The 22,961-nt window shown below is 41.1% G+C and overlaps 1 protein-coding gene across 3 annotated transcripts in view; it reads left to right on the top strand.

Moving 5' to 3' along the window:
* Positions 1–1,979: 1,979 nt before the first annotated feature.
* Positions 1,980–22,961, top strand: part of anos1a (anosmin 1a) — a 44,435-nt gene continuing 23,453 nt past the window's right edge. The window contains exons 1-3 of one of the 3 annotated variants that reach the window (XM_025902748.1): positions 1,980–2,040; positions 13,041–13,243; positions 15,987–16,046. In XM_025902748.1, coding sequence (XP_025758533.1) covers positions 1,995–2,040; positions 13,041–13,243; positions 15,987–16,046 — 309 coding nt within the window. In that variant the 5' untranslated portion in view covers positions 1,980–1,994. Of the gene's footprint in view, positions 2,041–12,163; positions 12,265–12,886; positions 12,949–13,040; positions 13,244–15,986; positions 16,047–22,961 lie in introns of those variants that run through there. The other 2 variants (XM_005459206.4, XM_019352281.2) reach the window with 2 other exon arrangements.

Genomic DNA, 22,961 nt, shown 5'->3' with positions numbered 1-22,961 from the left:
TGAAGCCGGTGGATTTGTACTTACATCTTATGCATTCAGCTTGTCCTAGGTCACAGTTTCCTTCCACATATGGCTTTGCAAAAACTGTGTAGAAAGCATTTGCAGCAACAAAAACATAATATTCCAGAAACACGCCTTCTGATCTGATCAGCTGTTCATAACACTTCCTACTAAATGTCAGCACGATCTATCTGATGTCTGCCATTACCTGACCAAAACCGGAAGTGACAAAATGAAAATGTTTTTTCCTACAGGGCAATTACAAAGATATATAGCTTATTTAGATGCACATGCTGTTGTTTTCTTTTTGGGTTTTTTTGCAAATTTGCATTATAATATTTATTTTCATTTTTCCTGTAGTATATAAAAATTGGTGTATCTCAAAAATAAAACTATGAAGACACTCAAAATAAATTTCATGTGGTTGGAAATTATTTTGTGCAACTTTTTTGCATTTAAAATTTTGAGGGATATGTCTCTGAAATTTCTCTAACTAGAAATATGTGTAAAAAAAAACAAAGACGATTTTCAATTTTTTTGTGGTTTATTGCACTTTTTTGCAATTTATGTAGTTACTATGGACTTAATGCATACATATTATTAAAACTTGGGATATAACGATTGTATTGATATATAGAAACTTGAAATACTCCCAAAAATGGCACTACAGCATCTAAAAATATAAAGATAAGCTCTGGTGGACTTGGTTCTATGGTAGGTCTTAAAGGGTTAATTGGCCTAGGCTGCCAGGGGGCTTCCCATGATGCGCTGAGCATCTTCTTCGCTCACTTGTTCTCTCTGTGTTTATACACCACTCTGCATTTAATCATTAGTGATCATTAATCTCTGGATCTCTTCCACAGTGTGTCTTTTGGCCTGTCTCCCTCCCCTCACCCCCACCCATCATGGCAGATGTATGCGTGATTCTGCTGGGGGTTTCATTCTGTGAAAGGGAGTTTTTCCTTCCCACTGTTACCAAGTGCTTATGATTGAGGTTTTTTCTGTATTATTGTAGGGTACCTTTTACAATATACAGCTCCATTAGGTGACTGTTGTTGTGATTTGAAACTGCAGCATATAAATAACATTGAAATGAATCTAAGTTTGTATGCAGGCCCTAGTCTATCTGCCTCTGAGGTAGAACTGGAGGAAGTGTAGAATAATAAGCCATCTGGGCTGCAGATGCCTCAGGGTTAATAAGGACCAGCTGGATGAATTGTGTGCTGTTTTACCTTGTTTTTACAGTCCACTCATGCCTTCAGTCGGAGCCTACAGCTTTCTCTCTCACGCCCTCTCATCCATATATCTTGTGTGTATGGATTCCTGGAGGAACTGATACTGTTCCTCCAGGAGGTGAATACAAGATGGCGCTGGTGTGCATGGCAGGCCGTCTTCGACTGCGCCTTGGCATAGTACTCCTTATTGTTTTATCCTTGGTTTTATGTTCACTAGGTGACTGTACACTAATAACTTATGACAGACACACGCTTCTGAATCTTCGATTTTCTTATTCCCAACGACTGGACCTTTGTGGGACCCTGGGCAATGCAATCCCCTTAATGCCTGATTCCCTCACCAGTACGACCTGCTTACCTTTTCCCATTCTGCGCAGGAAACGCTTCAGGAAATGGGGTAAAAGGAGTGGTGTTCGCACCCGCTTCAAGGCTTACCTTAAAGCCATGGCTACGGACTATCCATCTGCAAGCCGTGAAATTCCACGCTTCATCCACTCCCTCAGAAGCCGCCCTGTTGCTAAACTGTTGAGTCATCGTTGGATCTGCCCTGCTGGTTTTCAAACCTACCCTGCCCTCCCAGTGGCTTGCCTCCCTGTTCGGTCCTGGATAACATCATTCGGTCGTGGTGTCCATCATAACAACCTCAGCGTCCTGCGACGTGCCACCGCTGGTGACCTAGCTCCTCGGACACGGATGGCTTTATTTAACGTCAGGTCTCTGACGAATAAGGCTTTTCTTTTAAATGACTTTTTCCTCACCATGGCACTGGACGTTCTACTTCTGACGGAGACGTGGATTTCTCCCGGTGAGTTCATCCCCTTCTCTGAGCTTCTCCCTCCTGACTGTGTTTTTTTTAGCTCACCGAGGCTCACTGGCAGAGGTGGTGGCTTAGCTTCGGTTCTTAAAAACAAACATAAAGCTCGGCTGCTATCCTCCCCCACCTACCCTAGCTTTGAAGCTCAATTATTGGAGTTGCCTGGCTCTCTGACTACTCTGTGTGTTGTGGTCTATCGTCCGCCTAAATACCACAAGATGTTTATTTCTGAATTCGCTGACTTTTTGGGATCCATTCTTTTTAAATATGGCTGTGTTATTATTACTGGTGATTTTAATATACACGTCTGCTGTATGAATGACCCATTGGTTAAAGATTTTCTTGCATTGACTGACTCTTTTAATCTTACTCAGTGGGTAAATGAACCAACCCATGTTAAAGGCCATACCCTTGATTTGGTCTTTTCATATGGCGTGGACATATGCATCAGGGATATTAGAAATGCTGGTTTCTCTGACCACTCCCCGGTCATCTTTGATGTTGATCTAGGTAATACCGAATTGCACCTTGAGGCCCTTCTTTGCCCTATGCGCACAGTTAATGCTGATACTGTGGCGAATTTTTCTGCTTCTTTTTTGAATTCTGCATTCACTACGTTAGATTGTTTTACCCCTCATATTGTTGAGAATTTTGCCAACACCCTGTTAACCATATGTTCCTCTATCCTCGACATTGTTGCACCTATTAAATTGAAGCGCCCCAGAACTTATTCACAATGTTGGTTAAGCGACTCTGTTCGCGCCCTACGACGTGTGTGTCGGCGTGATGAGAGGAGGTGGAGGAAAGATAAACTCCAGGCATCCTATGATATCCTACGTACCAGCCGCTCGAAGTTTCAAACTGCTGCCAAAATGGCCAAAGCAGCTTTTCTATCAAAAATGATCTCAACCAATGGTCACAATCCTTGAATTTTATTTAAAATTTTTAATTCTGTGGTCAACCCCTGCCCTATTATGCCGCTGCCGTGCTCCCCGGTTCTTTGTGAACAATTTTTAAATCACTTTTTAGATGAAGTTTCATCTCTTAAATCCTCACTTCCTTTAATGACAGGCTCTGCGTTTATCCCTGACTGTTCGTCTACTTTCCATCAGTTTGAACCCGTGTCACCCTAACCCTTAAGCGTTTAGCTGAACAACTGAACAACTGAACAATACTAATCCCATATATGATATTCTCCCATCTCGCATAGTTAAGGACTGCTTCAGTGTAATTGGACCCAGTATATTGTCGCTATTGAACTCTTCCTTACTCTCCGGCTGCGTCCCGTCAGCCTTTAAACATGCTATAGTTCAACCTGTTCTTAAAAAAAGGAACCTTGATTATAATGATTATGCGAACTATAGGCCGATCTCCAAGCTTCCGTTCCTGGCCAAAATCCTTGAGAAGATAGTTTTGCTACAACTCCAGGTGTACCTGGATGAGAATAACATTAATGATAAATTCCAATCGGCCTTCAAACCACATCATAGCACTGAGACTGCGCTGCTTCGAGTCCTTAATGACCTTCTACTAATGGCTGATAATGGACGCTCCGCGGTCCTAGTGCTATTGGATTTATCTTCGGCATTCGACATGGTTGATCATAACATCTTATTAGCGAGGCTTGAGCATACTGTAGGCATCAAAGGTTCTGCCTTGGATTGGTTTAAATCATACCTCTCCAATCGGCTTTCCTCGGTTCACCTGGGCACTTGCTTTTCCTCTGCTGTACCTGTCTGCTGTGGTGTTCCACAAGGATCTGTGTTAGGCCCTACTCTGTTCTCACTGTACATGCTTCCTCTAAGTGCAATCTTTGAGAAATACCACATCTCTTTCCATTGTTATGCTGACGACATTCAGATTTACTTTGAGCTAAATGATGACCTAGCTTTGTCCTTGAATTGTTTTCGAGAGTGCATGTGCGAGGTCAAGGAATGGCTCCTAGCAAATACTCTTATCCTTAATGATAAGAAAACTGAAATTGTGGTCTTTGGCAGTAACGTTCCTCGTGGCCAACTTCGTGATGCTTTTGGTTTTCTTACTAGCTCCTTTTCTGACACTGCTAGGAATCTGGGCGTGTTACTTGACAGCTCGTTTAAACTTGATAAACAAGTGTCTGCTGTTGTTAGATCCAGTTTTTACCAACTCCGCCTCATTTCTAAGGCTAGGCAGTATATCCCGCATAAAGACCTGGAAAAGCTCATCCATGCCTTTGTGACCTCGAGGCTGGACTACTGCATCTCACTCTATTTTGGTCTCCATTCTGCCCTCTTTCATAGATTGCAGACAGTCCAAAATGCTGCAGCACGCATTCTAACCAAAACTAGGAAGTTTGCCCACATCACTCCGGTCCTAGCTGATTTGCACTGGCTGCCTGTGAAATACCGCATCCAATTTAAAATTCTGCTGCTTACTTTTAAAATCACTAACAATACAGCACCGAGCTACCTTAAGGAACTCCTTAACTCATATGTTCCTGCCAGGGCTCTGAGATCATCTACTCAGTTACTATTGGTGCAGCCTAGATCTCGGCTGAAGTCTAGAGGTGACCGGGCGTTTGCCCTGGCTGCACCAGAGTTGTGGAACAACCTTCCGATTGGGATCCGGGTGTCTGATTCTGTTCAATCTTTTAAATCACGGCTTAAAACGTATTTGTTTAATCTTGCCTTTTCTACCTGTTAATGCTTGCATTTGTTGCATAGATTTATTCTTTTAATTTTCCTACTCATTCTTTGACTGGTGTTTTATTATGCTCTTATTTGTGCTGTGTATGTTATATTACCATTGTGTATTGGTGGCATTTTCCTGTGAACATAATTTCACACTTTTATTAAGGCCTTATAATACTTGTGTTATTTCCTTGCTCTATGTTAAGCACTTTGGTATACCGTTGGTTTTTAAATGTGCTCTATAAATAAAGATTGTTGTTGTTGTTGTTGTTTCCATTCAGATGCCTGGTTGGCATCACCTAATCACTGACCTTCACTTCCATCCACTCCAGTAGCAGCAGATACGTTCAGGGTTCTCTCAATTTGCTTTTTCTTGTGAACTCTAGAACTCTAACAATTTGTTTCCCACTTGGTCTGATGTTCCTTGTAATGTGGTAGCCACTCTTTATCTCCAGGTAGCTTTGAAGCTCTCCCACTCCCATCCATAGTCTCCAACACAGATTTCCTCCACAACTATTCTTCTGGGATATCATTTACAGATACCTCTATTTTATTAATAAACCTTTTAACATAGTCCCTTTAACTAAGTCCCTGATGGAGTGCATTGTGTATCAGATGTATCTGATGGTTATTAGTACAAAGGAAAACAGTTTGCTCCCACTTTGAGCACAGATTGAGTCGTCAAAGTGTGGGGCACCCATGTGTCCCAGCCAGAAGTTTCGCGTTGGTATCAGGGCCTGTATGCCTGAGTCTTGTGTTTGTTCCTAATTTCTAAACAGCAGTACAGCACATACTGCTGTTCATCCAAATCCAAATTAGTTTCAGTTCTTCAGAGCAGAATAAGTAATAAGTTACGTCATATTTTAAACACCAATATGTATTCACAATCAAAGAGTAAAAATCTATCAAAACAGTAGAAAATATAATAACAATGAAGAACAATTTAAGTTACCATTGTATACAAACACTATCAGACTTAAGAAATAACATGCAAAAAGCTGTACTGGTCATGTATTTACTGAACAAGAAGGAGTAATAACTTTGTAGAGCAGACTTGAAAAAGTGAACATTGAACCCTCTTTACTATTAACAGCTGTTTCCTGTTACAAATCATAAGATGCTGAGAAATTCTGGTAATTCCATAAGGTTTTCTTGAACACAACATAAAAAGTCAAATTTTGCTAAGGCATTTTGCTGCTTCCCCAATACAGGCCTCAAGCATTGTTCAACCATGTGTTCATTGAAGCTACCATTTCAGGTTGGCTTGGGTTCTGTAGCTGACAGTGTCTATGAGAAGAAAAAAAACACATTTCAAATGTAGCTTACATTTACCACACACGGATCTTCTGTGGAAGAGCCAGCTCTTATCAGAAATCCCAAATAACGACCCCAAAACGCAAAACTGCCGTGCACTTGTCATCCAGGGGAGGACGGATGTTGTTTTGCTTTGTTGTGTTTTTATGTGAAGTGTGTTTATTTACTTTTTATATTGCATGTTGTGGTTATATTTTGTGCAGTGTTTTATTTTTATTGCATGTTTTTGGTTACACCGTCAATCTGTCCTGGAGGGACTCCGCCCTTTTCCCATTTTACTGATTGGACACACCTGAGAGAAAAGGAGTGAATGGTAATTTACAGAGAGTGCTGAGTAACACAGAGAGGCTGGGAGAGCTTGGTGTGAAGCGAGCCAGGAGGATACAGCGTCGATAAGCAAGGACGCAGAGCGAGGTGTCCGACTGCTTCAGCAACTGGAGGCCAGATTTCGCGTCTGCGGAAACTAGAGGCGGCGAGGCGGGCCGGTGCCGATTGGCGATTACAGGGAAGCAGCGGGCAGAGTTAAGAGCTCTGCCCACCCGGGCGCACCAGGGCGCAGAACGCGAAGAGGAAGGCGAGGACGCCGCCGGGTTTCCCTCCTGCACCGCTTCACTGGATTTTTAAATTTTTAGTGACTTCTATACCGTGGCGATCGCCACTGGACTTTTAATCTTGTGTTTTATTGATGTTTATGGTGTGTTCTCCCCTGGCCAGGGTTGTTTTTTAATTCTTCTTATATTTTTAACTGTTTAAATATAATAAATTATATTTTAGTCCTACAGTTTTTAAATTTGTGTGAATTCCCTTGGCTGCTCCACTGCTCTGTCCGTTTTTGAGGAGGGTTTCCCTTTTCTTAGTAATATCTGTGCTTAAATCACCTACCCTCCGTGACACACTGTGTGTGGGCACACCCACTTGGGACATCCATGGGATAAATGTACCTAAACATCATGTCACTATGTTCCAAAATGTCAGCCATTAAAAATGAGGCTCATAATATGAGTTCTTTAGTTGACAGTAAATCCTCACCATCACCAACACTCGTACCATATCGTACCAGAGGGTATCTGCTTTTTATCTATCTTCTATTTTTAAAAAGACTTTGGTGGTCAAGGTTTCCCCAAATGCAAAAATGAAAAAAAAAAACAACCAAAAACATATTGTAAGTCTGTTTTAGATTTACAACTGTGTGTGTGTCTTCATCTCTGTATGTCCTGGTGGAATCTCCTTTTTCAGTGTGGGGTCCTTCAGGGTCCTTGCAGCTGTGAGGACAGCTCCACACTGCTTCCAGGCACTTGTTACTGAAGGGAAACCCCACTTAATGGGGGTAAACCTCATAAAGAAGGAGCTCTACAAGTTTCCTGAGTGTGTAATGGGCAGGGAATGTTGTTCTCTCTAGCAACAATCATGATGGAAGTTTATATACTGTACAATTACAAGAGTGTGTTGCGATGGTTCCACATGAGGAAACAGCTTTGGGTTATTGGAATGTAAGCTTTCCAAACTTCTTTAGCTTAAGTACTTTTTTGCTTTGCTTTATTGTTTGGCTGCAGTTTTGGTGGAAGACATGCACAATCCTTTAGTTAAGCAAAAATAACATTATACTAATACAGCACACCTCTATTTTGATCTAGTAGGTAAGTACCGTGTATGTATATAGTGCTTTTAAAGACATGAAACAGTCACAAAGAGCTTTATAGAGGTATCAATAAAAACCCAGCCCAAACCATGGGAAAACTGGACACACATTAACTGTCTGTCTGTCTCATTTGTCCAAACAGATGAGGTTTAAGCTGCTTTTTAAAGTGTGAAGAGTGAGCGGTAAGCTGTTCCAAAGCCTTGGAAGGCACAGCGCTTATACGAATGGGTGTTGGTGAATGAAGCACGTTGTATAAAGCGCTTTGAGTGCTCAGTTAGGGTAGAAAACCACGATTTAAGAACCAGTCCATTTACCAACAACACCATGGCCAGTTTAGAATCACCTATTAACCCAACGTATATGTCTTTGGAGGCACACACTGAAAGGCCCCAGTCGGTCAGCAGGTTCAAACCCAGAATCTCCTTAATGTGAAGCAGTCAGGAGTCTGTCCATTAACCCGTGGAGGCATTTGCTGAGCTGTGTCTGGAGTTTTGATCATTGTTTCTACTGTAGACAGGAGTCTACACAACACCTGGAGGGGCTTTTGGTAGAGTATGAGTGAATAGCTGGTTTGAATCATATCAGTCAGAATCAACGGTTTGCAATTTGTTCATGTAAATAGTGAATCATATTCACACAATAAAGTTAATTATGGAGTTCCACAGAGGTCTGTGCCAGGACCAATATTTGTTTTTTACATTACACGTGCTTTTCTTAGGTAGTATAATTAGAAAACATATCATACATTTTCATTGCTATGCAAAGGATACCCAGCTTTATGTATCCATGCCCCCAAATGACACACACCAATTAGTTAAACTGCAGGAATGTATTAGACAGACATAAGGGCGTAGGCAAATATAATTCCCTTCCTGTAACTTCAGGAAAAATTGAGCTTTTTGTATTCTGCCCCAAGATTAGGCTTGTTAGGTAGACTGCTTGCGGATTTCTATGATGCATGTCTTGTCTTTCTTCACTCACCCCAACTGGTCGCAGCAGATGGCCCCGCCCCGCCCCTCCCTGAGCTTTGCTCTGCTGGAGGTTTCTTTCTGTTAAAAGGGAGGTTTTCCTTCCTACTGTCGCCAAGCGCTTGCTCAGAGAGTGTCATCTGATTTTTACGGGTTTCTCTGATTTCTTTGTATTATTCTACTATTTTTACATTACAATATAAAACAACTTGAGGCAATTGTTGTTGTGACTTGGCGCTATATAAAGAAAACTGAATTGAACCAAACCTTTTAGCTGCTCTAATATCAACAGAAGGAGGCTCCTATTAGTGCTGGAGATCAGAGGCTGCAATCAAACTCAAAAAATGTGTAGCTGACCCCGTCAGAAGATGCATTCACTGAGCAGAAGATGGGGATTAGGACTACTGGGACCAATATTAACACAGCTCCATTTACTATTCCCACTTGGTTATAGATTAAGAATCAGAGACCTCCATAGAAAAGATAGTTGGATGCAAGATCAAGAAACATCAAGGGATGTTAGTTGTGTTTGATGAGAGGCAGGATGGAAGAGATTTACTGCAATTTGTCCAGAAGTGAGCTGAAGTGAAAACCCGTTCAACATCACAAAAGTGGACATCCAGTGAGTTATGACATGTTTGAGTCCTACTAGCAACACTCATGCGTGTATGCTTATATTTAGTTGTTACTGTTATGTAATATATACAGTCATGGATTGAATCAGGCAGGACTCAAAGAGCAGACTCAGAGCTAAGTTTGCAGTAGGGTTCATCAGAGAATGAGAAACGGTCATCAAGCAGGGAACTGGGAATAAAGGAGAGCCTCAACAAGAATTGGATCACAGGAGCTCTGCCACAGAAGAGAGTAGCAATTAGCCAGATCCAACAGGTAAGTGTTGTAGTGGTGAGTTGTGGAAGTGTCTGATTCTGTCTTACTTGTTATGGTGGGCGAGGAGAGCAAGAAGGAAGAACTGAGTAGGCAGGAGAGTTGCAGACCATCAGCAGGTGGAGAGCAGGCAGACAAGTTGTGAATAGGCAGGTGGGAGCTGTTGCTGATATTCTAGCAAGTGGAAAGCATCAATCATAGCACGATAGCTCATGTAGCATTTGCTTGAGTATTGTAGAATACAGTTTGCTATATCCTCAAAGAAGAGTAAATCTCGGAGCAGCAGCAGCACAGATTGTAGCCTGTTCACAAAGAAACAAACAGAAACAAATCAATTTGGAAGTTATTTTAAGACAAACCCCATCATTCACCCACCTGCCAAATTCAACATTAACCTCTGATTGGAAGTCCCCAGCTTCAAGGTGCTTAGAATGATTGCAGGTAAGGATGTGCTAAAATGTGTCAAAAACCTCTCGTTATTGTCTGAGAATGTTTTCAATGTTTCACAATGAAATTTTAGTAATTTGATGAAGAGTACTCAGTATTGCATAACTTCTAAATCTCACATGAATGATGAACTTTGTGAGTAAAGGTCAAAGCACATAATTCTTTTTGTTCTTCAAGACTCCACCAGCATTAAGGCCAAAATAATGGCTTTCATGTGGGAAAACAGAACTGATAAGCCTCTGTCCATATGTACTTGATCACTGGCTCTATCAAAAGTCTGCTTCCATACTGTTGTTCTTCCCAATTGAAGTGCATAGGACATTTTGGGAAAAGAGGGAATATAGCCCCAGAGCACTGGCAGACACAATACACACATAGTGAGTCTATTACACCGTCATAGTATGTTGTTTTTATTTGTGAGTAAGTCAAACCCCTCACCGGGGGGCTCAGAGGGATTTTCTCCATCCTGTAGTGGGTGGGCCACCAGAGCATCAGCAGCTCACCACTTCTTTGGAGACACTCACTTCATTAACAGCCTATTTTAGGACTATCCCTGGCAGATGCAAAACAAATCGGAAAACAATTCAGAGGATTGCTTGTAGGCTTCATGTCATTTTCTCCAGTGAGTACACTGAGGAGCCACTGTTAATTAAAACACTGTCTCGGAGCATCTCATCGCCTTGTGTTCTGAATGTATATGTAGAGGCGTAATGAACCTGCTCTGCCTCTCTTTTTGAAACCTCTGAGAGGTAAAAAATCTCAGCTGTAAAGGCTCATTAGGTCAAAGACAGTACTATAAAACCTGAGAGTGAGCAGTGAGGCATGAGTGACTGTTTGGAAATCTAGTGCAGCGGAGAAAAAAGCGCCTATTAACACTGCAGGATGCTCTAGCAGTGCAAGGGGGGCCCTTATGCCAGGCATGAGGGAACTGACAATCCAAGGAGGATCTCTTCAGAATTTCCAAAACGTCATTTTTCTCCTTTCCTTGGGCAAGGAAACCAGCAGTGAACCGCTTACTTATGAGAGATATGCTTGTGGTTACTTTAATAGAGGAGTCTATAAAAATGGTGTTTGCAGCTACCACTAAACATACCAGCTAGAATTCCCTGACAAGTACATTCCCTGCTATGCCCTGGTCATGTTGAGGAAAAAGCTCTCTCTCGGAAAAAATGTCTCCAGTGTGTAAAATCACAGATTCAGGAACATAAATGTTTCCTCTACATTAATGGAGGAGCAACCTGTGCTACTACATCTGGCAAAATGTAGGCATTAGAATGAGGTGGTAATAACACCAGACCAAGGCTGGCATCATGTAGCTACTCTGTAAAGTTTGGACTGATATAGACTTCTTTTTCCTTCACTCAGAAAACACACCAAGGAAACACAAGCTTGACTAACAGTAAAATATTTAATCGATTAAAATTCTGTGAAACAACGGCCCGATTTACATGAAAAAAATTCAGAATAGGATGACGTGGTGGTGTGTTGGTTAACAAAGCCAGAGGGCCCTGAGTTCAAATCCAGTCTGGGCCGTTCCTGTGTGGGGTTGTCTCCGAGTACCCCGGCTTCCTCCCACAGACATTATGGGGTTAGGTTAGCTGGTCATTGTTTATATATGGACAGAAATTTGCCCCCAAAAAGGTCACAATTGCTTATGATATGATCCACAAGCATAAAGTAAGATTTACAATCGTGTACAGTGATTTGTGTGTAACTTTAAAGGGCTCACAAATGCATAATCCAGTCCACACAAAAACACAAAGCAATCTGACTGAAAGTAAAACTATTTTACAAATGTGCTCATCCAAACCTGAATTAACAGTAGCATATATGCAAAACCTTTTAAGTTCAGCTTCACGAAAGTCTAAAAATAGACGTAACATCCCCCGGCTGATAAAACAGAAAGTCTTCACAGGAGTGCACCCCGTGATTCAGAAGTAGATCAATAAAACACAGAAACAAAGAACATCAATGAGGCTGGTATCAGACACACAAACCATGATGGTGTAATTTGATGTTCGAGGTCTGAAAGAGAGCAGGCAGAAGCTTGACATTTATCACAACCAGTGCTCATGAAAGCAAATTTAAGTTTGTATGGACTGTTAGTTATGTGGCAGGGCGTGGTCGGCGGCGCGGCTGCGGGGGGCGGGGGCGGCCACACCTGAGCTGCATTGGAGCATCACGCCACCCCTACACATTAAAGGACTGAACTGGGTCCTGACGGTTGCTTTGGTTGTGTGTGTTCGGCTGGGAGCTGGAAAGCTGCAGCCGTGATTGGGTAAAATAGGAACCGGTAAGAAAGAGTGTGAAGAATGTGGTCAGTCTCATCATTCATTCATACATTCATAGTTGGCCTTCAATTTGCCTGACTGCTATACTTTCCTGCAATATACAGCGGATAGCAAATCTTAGCCATTGAGCTAGTCATTATCAATTATGACGTCACTGCTCATTTATTCATCATTGTTCTTCTCCGTGCATTTTTGTGAGCGTCATATTATTATGGCTACATCTAATAATAAATAAATAACTGTCTTGTGGCTTTTTATCATTGTTTTGTTTATTTTTAATGTTTCAAGATTCAAGATTCTTTATTTGTCAAAGCACAGTTATACAAGTACAACACGCAGTGAAATGTATCCTGACAGGCTCCTCGACTGTGCAAAAGGGGAGAAAAGAACATTATATACATTAAGTAAATATATATATGGGGGACGCTATGTGCAGTAAGTGAATGAATTATGTACAACGTGGCATTTGATGCAGTAAGTATTATGTGCAGTAGTAGCATTGTATGCAGCAAGCAGGTGAATTCTGTACATTAAATGAATTAAAGAAGATGTTGCCCTTGCTGCTGAACTAATCCCCCCTTGTGGGACAATAAAGTACTATGTTGTTGAGGCAATACTACTGGCTGTGCGCGCATTGACCGACTGGAATGAAAACACCGGCTCATGAGCATCCTGACCCTAACTGTGTACGCCTAGATCTTATAGCTCCACCCTTGGCTATATAATAGCTAAAGCTGGGCTTCCATCACATTACTCCAAGCGGCATCTTTTGTTTCAGCGTCCCACCTCGGAACGGAGATGCTGACCACAAACAGCGGTGTCAGGACCAGCCTGTGGATTATTTTCCTCTGCAGCTCAGGTGTCTGTGCCAGGAGGCAGCACGCCGATGCTGATGAGTCCTGGTCGGAGACCGTTTCCAGGGCCAGGTGTGCGTCGCGATGCCTCAGCTTGCACAGTGTAGCGGCGCTCTCGATTCTGCAGGTCAGGACACCTTTGGCATTGGCTGTTTATACATAACCAGTCAAAAGTCCTTAAATTTCACGTATTTAACTTTTTTTAATCAGCAAATGCTGTTTTTTTTATTGGTTTGAAAGAAAAATATCCATGACGCTTACCTGAGTTGTGAAAAACAGTTTCAAACAATAGATATGTGCATTCATTTTCATGTAAGGTTACATTACGTTAATAAAATAACTTTTAATATAAGTAAATATATTTCTTATTATATATACTGCTGTAAAAGGAAACATGTGCTGTCAGATATGGGCACTTCAGGGAAAGCTGAGGGAAACCAGTGTGGAAAACAGTGCACAAGGTGATGGAAAGTCATGTTTACACTACAAAACAAGGTCTTAGGATGTTGGTGAGTATACTCCAGAGACACTGACTCAACAAGAAAAACGAAAAAAACTTTACTTTAGACATGACGTCTAAATATCATAAAATCCTAACAGTCTGAAACTATATAAAATAGTGATATTATGAAGTTGACAAAATGAAAAAAATAAGTTCAGTCATGCTTGATGTTCACTCACACAGAGTGAAGCACTGTACAACTGAAAGGCAGGCCAGAATAGACCATACGGCTTATTATAGTGATTATTCAAACAGATTCTTCTTCTGTCATTCTCTCTCTCTCTCACACACACACACACACACACACACACACACACACACACACACACACTGACACGCACACACACTTGCAGTTTGGCTCCTTGGTTCAGGCTTTCGAGTATGCCTCACTTAGTCCAATGAAACTGCACAGAATGATGGTCCAGCCCGTAAGAGAAAAACCATGAATGTGTGCTGTGGTGCTCGTCTCTTCAAACATGCCAAGAAGTAGACTACTGTACTGTGTCCTTGCTTTAGTTCCAGCTCTTCAAAGCTGCACCTCAGACATGTATCACTCATACATCACTTGCCATTCCTAGTCTTACAGTAGCCAGTATTCCCAGCACTCATGTCAATTCATTAACTATTGAAGTGTGAAACATGCTCACATTGACTTTGTGAATCTGCATGTCACTTTATTGTAGGGCTAGCCTTTGTACCCTGTTTTAGATTTAGACTATTATAGTTAAGGTCCACCCTCAGGTTTTTCACCACTAATTATCCTTTGGCTCCATTCCTCACAAAGCTCCTGTGAAAGTCACAGTTAAAAGCATTACTTGTCCTGTATGGCCATAGTATATTTTTTATGTTTCATGTCAGTGATTCACCACTGTCCTATCTAATTCAGTCTGATCCAGCACCTCTGTTATGATTTCTAATTTCACAAAATTTAGAAATGATTCATTTGTTAACGCTGGTGATATTTCCAGTTATCGACCTGATGCAGTAGTTCTCACTGCATGGCTCATTGGCCTCACATGGCTTACCCAGCTTTAACTGGTAACAGCCATAACTACACTGGAGTGGTTTAGACCAGTGCTAGAATGACCCAGTTAAAGTCCACACCTAGATCCTGCTGAGATTCTGTGGCAAGGCTTGAAAATTGGGATTCACAGATGATTTCCATCCAATCTGACTAAATTGGAGCTATTTTGCAAAGAAGAATGGGCAAAAATTGCATGGAAAAAGTCAACGGCTATGAATACTTTTTCATTATACGATTCCTGTGATTCTGTAGAAGGAGTCTTTTCAGGAAATTGATGCTAGCTCAGTTAAAACAGCAGATAACAAAATAACTAAAACTGTTGATTGACATAATGACCTTTGCTTTAATAAAACCAAACCCAGAGAAGACAATTTGTCTCCGCTCTCAATCATTCATATTCCATTTACCTACAGACAGAGAAAACAGAGCAAACAGCGTTTGATATCAATCACTGTTCGATATTTCAATCTCACTGTTTGCTGCCAACATTTTCAGTGGCTTTGAAATGGAAAAAGAAGAAGAAAAAAAGAAGAACACTGAACAATTCCCCAGGTGGTCATAGATTAAAAAGAACCAAACATTTCTTGTTACTGTCATTTTATTCACCAGACTTCAGCGGCCTGCCAAGTCACCAGGTTTAAATCCAGAAGAGCAAGAGACTGTCAGCATTAATTAAAAAATGGATCTAGCCACCATGATAATACTTACTGGTCAGTGGCATCCTGTCTTGAGGTCTCAAACTGAGCACTTTGGATGTTTGTCTTTTAAAACCAGGTCATAAGGGTTTTTTTGTAGGTTGAATTCGGTTGTACTGGATTGTTCTGTGATAAGAGACAACTGGCAGTCTGTTCTGTTCCTGCTGGAAAATGAATCCACATTAGGCAGGGAAGGATGGGTGTGATGTTCTTTTAGCTTGTTCAGCACCAGTCTCTTAAAGGATTAAAAACATCAGAGTAACAGGCCTGCAATCAGTCTTTGCTGTCTGATCCCAAAGACAGAAGCTGCTCCGACAAGAGCAACATTTTTGGAAGTTTGAATATTGGTGGAAAAGATCGTGGAGGTCGTGCATAAAGTATCTGTATAATCATGTGTGTGTGCTGAGCTGAGGTCTGCATGCTTTATTTCAATGAACAGAGTTAGCACTAGACGGCTGTGCTCTTAGTCAATACTTTAACAATCTGCAAAGTTAGACACCTGTTGGTTTCTCAAGTTCCTCTGAAAAACAAATCTTTGCAGGCTCACAGCTTGATCAGTGACTTCACTCAGCTTTAAAATGGATTCATTTGTGCTTAACTCAGACCGACCCATTTATTTATGCTTATGTCCTTGTCTTCCTCATTTTAGTCTCGTCTTCAGAATAACGGATCCTTGGGCTGGTGTCATAATCATAAACAGTGTGCAAAGGTAGGAAACATTTTTAAAAGTACGTCCTTCTGATTTTCCATTCGTCACACAAACCTGAGACAGTGAGTTGTTCCTGAACCTCATTTGCATGAAGTATTCTGATTTTCCATAGAAAATAACAACACCTGTGGGTGGTGCAGTCCTGCTAATAGCACTCTCACCTCCTGGATAAATCTCCCGGTTAACTGGGCCACACTACATGTTCTTCCTCCCTGTGTGGGTTTGCCCACTACATGCAATTTAAGTTAATTGTTGTAAGTGTGGATGCAAGATGGGTGAAGTGCACTAAATGATTTGAATGTGGCTTGTAGTCGAAAGTGCTTTACATTGTGCTATTTTGATACAGTATAACACATTTAGAAGTTTATGAGGCATCAGGTCAAACTTCAGCATTAAAGTGATGTGCTCATTAATGCATGGATGCATGTAACGTGAATGTGCTCCTTATTCAATCTGAAGCACTTTATTGAAGTATTTTTGGACTTTTGTAAGGATGCAAATACTTCCATTACCATGCAGTTTTGAATACAAAACAACTTCCCTACTCTCTGTTCCCTCGTTTCTCAACTCTGTATTTATGTCTAATAGATTTTCTTATTTCCCACGGGCCCTCTGACTTGGTCTCCCTTAGTACATTTTTAAAAATCCTGGAATTGACTCTGAACAAAATATATAAATTTATATCATGTACATTTCCCCTTGTTTTACAGTATGAAAGAAAAGATGCAGAATTTAAATAATAGAATTATTGGCACACACTGCACTCATATACACTTTTAGATCATGGACAAGAACTGAAGAGCTTCAGTTAGCTGTTGAGTGTAAAAATAGGAAGTCATGTGGGACTGCTAGAGTTTTTCAGAGTAATAAATCACTCTTTCTCGCTCTCCTTATGTGCGTGTAGTTTTATGCTCCTTGCTTTTGCAGCAATAAATCAGCCCACATGCAACCTGACAGCGTGCTCTGTGCACAGGTGTACATCTGTATGTACTGATACCTGCTGGTGGATTATAGTGGTTATTACCCATTTCTTAAGTCTGCCATTCATCACCAGTTGTGGCTCTTTATTCTGTGACATCCTATACATCATAGCAGTTTCCCTGTTAATACATCAGGAGTCATGAAAGAGGCAGACAGTAATAGATGGATGACACTGTTTGCAAGCTATCTTTTTGATAATCTGAAATTTTGTCAAGGCATTTTTTGTGAAATGATGCTCAGGTAGTCCTGGTGTTTTTAAATCCAGTTATGTGAAAAACAAAGTAGCTTATCCATTATTCAGCAGCTTGAACAACCATCTTTAGCAGCAATAATTAGAAATAATCCTTTTCTATATGACTTATTAGTATCTCACATTGATGTGGGGAATGTTGGCCAACCCCTTTTTAGTGTTATGTCAGTTCACTGACGTTTGTGGCTTTTTTTTTAAGTACAGCTCTGTTAAGATCCTGCCGCAGCATTTCAGCCAGGCTGAGTTCTGGACTGTGATGGGCCACTGCAGCACTTTGAGTCTTTTCTTTTTCAGCCTTTGTGTTGTAGATTTGCTGCTGAGATCATTGTCCTGTGCAAGCTGCCCATGTCCCATTGCTGCAAAATAAACCCAAATTAAAGCTTATCAACGTGAGATACTCTAACAAACAACATCAAGCAATAATTTTGATAAGAATGTAACTGAATTATAGAAAATAAAAGGGTTATTTATCTAAATAATTAAACATTAAGGAAAATATCCTTTGTATGAACTGACTGTATATCAGATTCCATTAAATGTAACATTTATACCCAAATTACATGGAAAATTTACATGTAATGAATTAACTTAAAGTCACCATTTTGGGCATAAATATTTTTTTAAAATTTTAATGTGACAGGACAAAACAAGGAACAGAGAAGACAAAAATGACACAATGCAGTAGTATATAACCATGTGGGGAGTGAAAAGAGATGAATGAAGAAGAAGAGCTGGTCATCACACAAAGTACTGCAGTAGTCTGAGCCTATAATTGTATAACAGATGGTTCAAATTCACCTGGCCCAGCCCTAACTATATGCTTTAGCAAAAAGGAAAGTTTGAAGCCTAATCTTGAAAGTAGAGATAGTGTCTGTCTCCTGAATCCAAACTGGAAGCTGGTTCCACAGAAGAGGGGCCTGAAAACTGAAGGCTCTGCCTCCCATTCTACTTTTAAATACTCTAGGAACAACAAGTAGGCCTGCAGTGTGAGAGCGAAGTGCTCTAATGGGGTGATATGGTACTACAAGGTCATTAAGATAAGATGGGGCCTGATTATTTAAGACCTTGTATGTGAGGAGCAGGATTTTGAATTCAATTCTGGATTTAACAGGAAGCCAATGAAGGGAAGCCAAAACAGGAGAAATCTGCTCTCCCTTTCTAGTCCCTGTCAGGACTCTTGCTGCAGCATTTTGGATTAGCTGAAGACTTTTCAGTTTTTTAGGACATCCTGTAATAATGAATTACAGTAGTCCAGCCTAGAAATATGTTAATGGAGGCAAAGGTAATGCCCTAAGAATCCGGTTAGACACCATGTTTCTGAGATTTTTAGTGGTAAATATAAAAACTTTTTTTTTGTCTGAGTTTAGAAGGAAATTGGAGGTCGTCCACAACTTTATGTCCTTATGCCTGTAGTTTCATTGATTGATTTATGCCACCAGTCTTTATGGATAATAAAAACTGATTCTAATGATTCCTACTGTGTCCACGTGCTTGTTCACAGGGGGTCATCTGATTGTTCGGGTTTTCTCTGTATTATTGTACAGTCTTTCCTTACAATATAAAGCACCTTGAGGTGATTGTAGTTGTGACTTGGCGCTGGATAAATTAAACTGAATTGAACTGTATGTGCAAATATCAGGGGAAGGCTTAATGATGTTGGCACACACTCATGTGATAGGCCAGCGGTCCCCAACCCCCCGGGCCACGGCCAAACGTACCACGTTTCAGTACCAAACAGAACCGGTCCGTGAGTTGTACCAAACAACACAATTCTGTACCGGGCTGCGAGAGCTGAGGCTCGGGTGTGAAATTTATGGTTTTCAGGGTTTGTATCGTTAACTCGGTTTCCCTGGGTCTTTCCCGTGTTGTATCTGTGTGTCTTATTTTGAAAGAAATATTTACACGTTACCATAGCGACCAGAGAGCATTAAGGGGCAGAGAGGAGGATGTTACTCTCAGTGTTGTTGGTGCATTTCAGGAGATGCTGCTGATAAAGTTACACAATTACACAGTGAGTTCGCGTTTATTATGATATTTGCAAAAAAACACAGTTTTTGTCTCGGTCGTATTGTTTTATTTTGTTGTATTTATCTGCGAGACCTTAAAGGCCGGTCCGTGAAAATATTGTCTGACATTAAACCGGTCCGTGGAGCAAAAAAGGTTGGAGACCGCTGTGATAAGCATGCATATTTAAAATATCAGACGGATAACATTTAAGAACTACAAATAAAGTTTGAAACTTAAATGACGATACATATGTTTGTCTAAGTACTAAATCTTCCACTCATCTCTGCCCACAATCACCTGTCAGCTGTCTGCGCGACATCGAAACATGGATGTCGTCTAACCTACTCAAGCTCAGCAGTAATAACACAGAGGCTGGTTGTGGGCCTCACTCCAGATTTCCTTACCTGGATTATTGAGCATGCATCTAGACAGTTTTAGATATACCTACAGACAAACAGCACTTTAAATATTAACCACATTAAAAGATAAAACATCTTCCTAGTGACAACTTTAGATCTTTAATATTCCTCTGTGCTATAAAATATTACTCGTGTCTTGTTCAGACTTCTGAGTCTGGCTAACATGACAGTCCCAGTTTCAACATACCCCTGCCCAGCTCTTAATCTTAGAGAGGTCTGATGATAAGCTTGCTTATCCTTGTTGCTGTGAGACAGCCTATCACTTTGGCTTGTGATCATTTGGCCTCATGTCATCCTCATGGGCTCTGGTGGTAATGAGAGCTTGTTAATCCTTCTGTCACTATTTCCTCCAGGCATATAGCCATTTGGAAATGCCAGAGTTGATTAACAAGACACTCCCACACAGTCTAGTTCGATTCAGCTCTTAAAAAAGGCTTAAGATGGCACTGTGGCATTGGAACAATGAGAGAGCATCATAGTCATGCGCTGACACCAGTGTCCTTAGCTCGAAACATAGACAAACTGGCATCGAGCGCAGTGTAATGACCTTCTTCCAGTACCACTCAGCAGTAATTAGTGTACTTCAATACACAACAGCCTTGATGTGATGTTTGATTAAGAGCCAGAAAATCATTTTTTTCATTCCTTCCTTGCTTCGAACTCATATTTTCAAGCAAACAAGGTACCTGAGAAGTAATTTGCTGGGAAAAGTTAAAGTTCGTCTGTGGATGTTCAAAAATCGGGAACATTTTCAAAGACAATGCCGGCAGTCGAAACAGGAAACAAGACATAAACACGGGGCCTTTTTGGTCTCTGTGGGGTTTGTCTGGGCAGTGAATCAAACAGTGTCAAGAACCAAAAGAACAGCATTTTACACGGTCAGCAGAGAAGATGTCTGCTCCATTAGCTCTGTTTGGTCATGGAGGAATAGGGAACATCCACTGCCAAAATAACACAGACTTACTTAGACTTAGCTCCTCCCATGCCTTATGTGGCATATCGGGCGGCAAACGAACGCCACCAGGCTCGATCTTGTGCCTGGGCTTCAGCTTCTTCCAACAATATGTTCAATGTCTTTAGGTCTTGATGGAATGACCTGTGAAAATAATACAACAGCACAATAATATTTCCATTATTTTAGAAGACACTGTGCTGACATATTGACCATAGCTGAAACTCACCTCACCCCAACACCAACCAACCCAGGTCCAAACCTCCACCTGGCCTTACTTTAACCCTAACATTAAACCCATTTAACATCCTGAATTACGATGACTTGTCTTGTGAAGACTTGGTTACAGTTTTTTGCAGGTCCACACAACATGACCACATAAATAGAAATATGGCACACCATTTTAATAATATAATGACACACACACACTGCTGTGCATTGTTGGTAAGTAAGAACAGGGTGGTTCCTGTTTTAGTAAGAAATACATTTCATGGGCTGCTTCATCTTCAGAGTAGTGAAATAAAATGCTTGATTTAAGCTTGAAATGGGGCAGAAAACTCACTGATGCTGAGGTACAAAGGGAATGACATGAGAGTAGGAATGTCAGTCTGCATTAGTGGAAGCGTCCTCTTGTGGACAGCGTGGACAGGAGATGGGAGATGGCAGGACTGGAACAGGGCAATCAGACACTCCACTGCGGAGCAGGACAGTGTGTGTTCCACACTCTGTAGTCTATTTTGCAGCAACTTCTTCTTCCCCGTATCTTCCTTTATCTTTCTTAGTACACATCACTGGCTGTGAGTTTTGCCTTTTTTTACTTTCATAACCCTTTTTGTTGATTAAAAGATGTGGAATTTTGACAATGTGGTTGACTCAGCATGGCGCTGTATACAGTACATCATGTCAAATCATTTTGCAGCTCTCCCTTGTTAGCCCTGCAGGGCGACCTGACCAGGGTGTACACTGCCTCTCACGCTGTGACAGCAAACTCAGTATTGTTTGGGTTGATCTGTGATATTGGAAGAACAAACAGATAAAACTCCTGACTGAGTGACTGGAATTTGTTGTCACTCGTTGTTGTTCTGTGCACAGATATTTCCGTCAGGTGGCGTGCAAATGACCCAAACTCGTTGGAACATCACACACAAAGCGAGTCTGTCATCTCTGTTTGCCTCTGCAGCAGGTCAGACGCTCACACACAACATGCTGCTTCTCGTGTCTTCTGGACTCATGTACAATCTTTAATGTATTCTTTCATCTTGCTCATGCTGCTGAACTCTTCCTCGTGGAGCACTAAGAGCACCCGACACCTGGTTCATTCAGCACGTCTACAACAGGACATGTGTGGCTTGTTTTCATCGGAGGGCGTTTGTGCCTGTGGCCTCATATTAACCCAAAAGCTTATTATCTACCCTGTAAGCAGTGAAAATGATGACAAATCTGTAAGCTTTACAGAAAATACACACAAGTAGACATGTGTGACTGTAAGCCACAGTTACACTCTGAGGATTGAGCCACTGACGTTTGGTTGGTACATGACCCGGTCTGTCTCCTGAGCCAGAGCCTAGACTGTAAGCTTCATCAAAAAAGATGTTTGCATGTGTCTTTTCATTTCTTCTTTTTCTGAGCTGGTCTATTTTGCTGCATACCTGAATCAAAGGAGTCGGTATCATTTCTTGAAGCAACTGCATCTCCCAGTGTTGCAAAGTGGATTGAACCATTTGTCTGAGAGGGAGACCAGGATGACGGTCATGATTATGCACAGTTCATGTTATTGTATGAAATAATGCAGAAACAATGGTGCAAACTGAATTAATGGAACCTTGTCTTGCAGCTTTATGTCTATGTAATATAACGTTAGACTGAGTTTTGTTTTTGCACAAGAGAACTGGGAAGCAGCCTGAGGCCAGCTGAGTAAGATCTTTATTCAGAGTGGTCTTTCCTACCAAATCAGAGTGACAACATGAAAAATCATTCATGGGTAGATCTTTTACGACTTGCTTAGCTTATTAAAGCCTGTTGCAAACATATTATTGACATTAAAGTTCTACAGTTTGGATTATGAGGGTATGAGTGATAGATTTGTCCAATTCTACTTTTAAATATCCAATGAACCACAAGTAAACCCACAGTCTGAGACACAATGAGAGACTGTGAGTGTAAGATGGGCCCTGATGTATTTGTGGAGAAGGATTTTCAATTTGATTCTGGATTTAACAGTATAGGAGACATATGCTCGCTCTTTCTATGAAAGTAAACAAATGCATGAGCTAGTTTTCAGCGTCACTCTGAGACGGGACATTTCT

This window comes from Oreochromis niloticus, linkage group LG23 (assembly GCF_001858045.2).
Source record: "Oreochromis niloticus isolate F11D_XX linkage group LG23, O_niloticus_UMD_NMBU, whole genome shotgun sequence".
Classification (NCBI taxonomy): Eukaryota; Metazoa; Chordata; class Actinopteri; order Cichliformes; family Cichlidae; genus Oreochromis; species Oreochromis niloticus.
The sequence above is the reverse complement of the archived record's forward strand: the minus strand, read 5'-3'. Positions and strand labels throughout refer to the sequence as shown.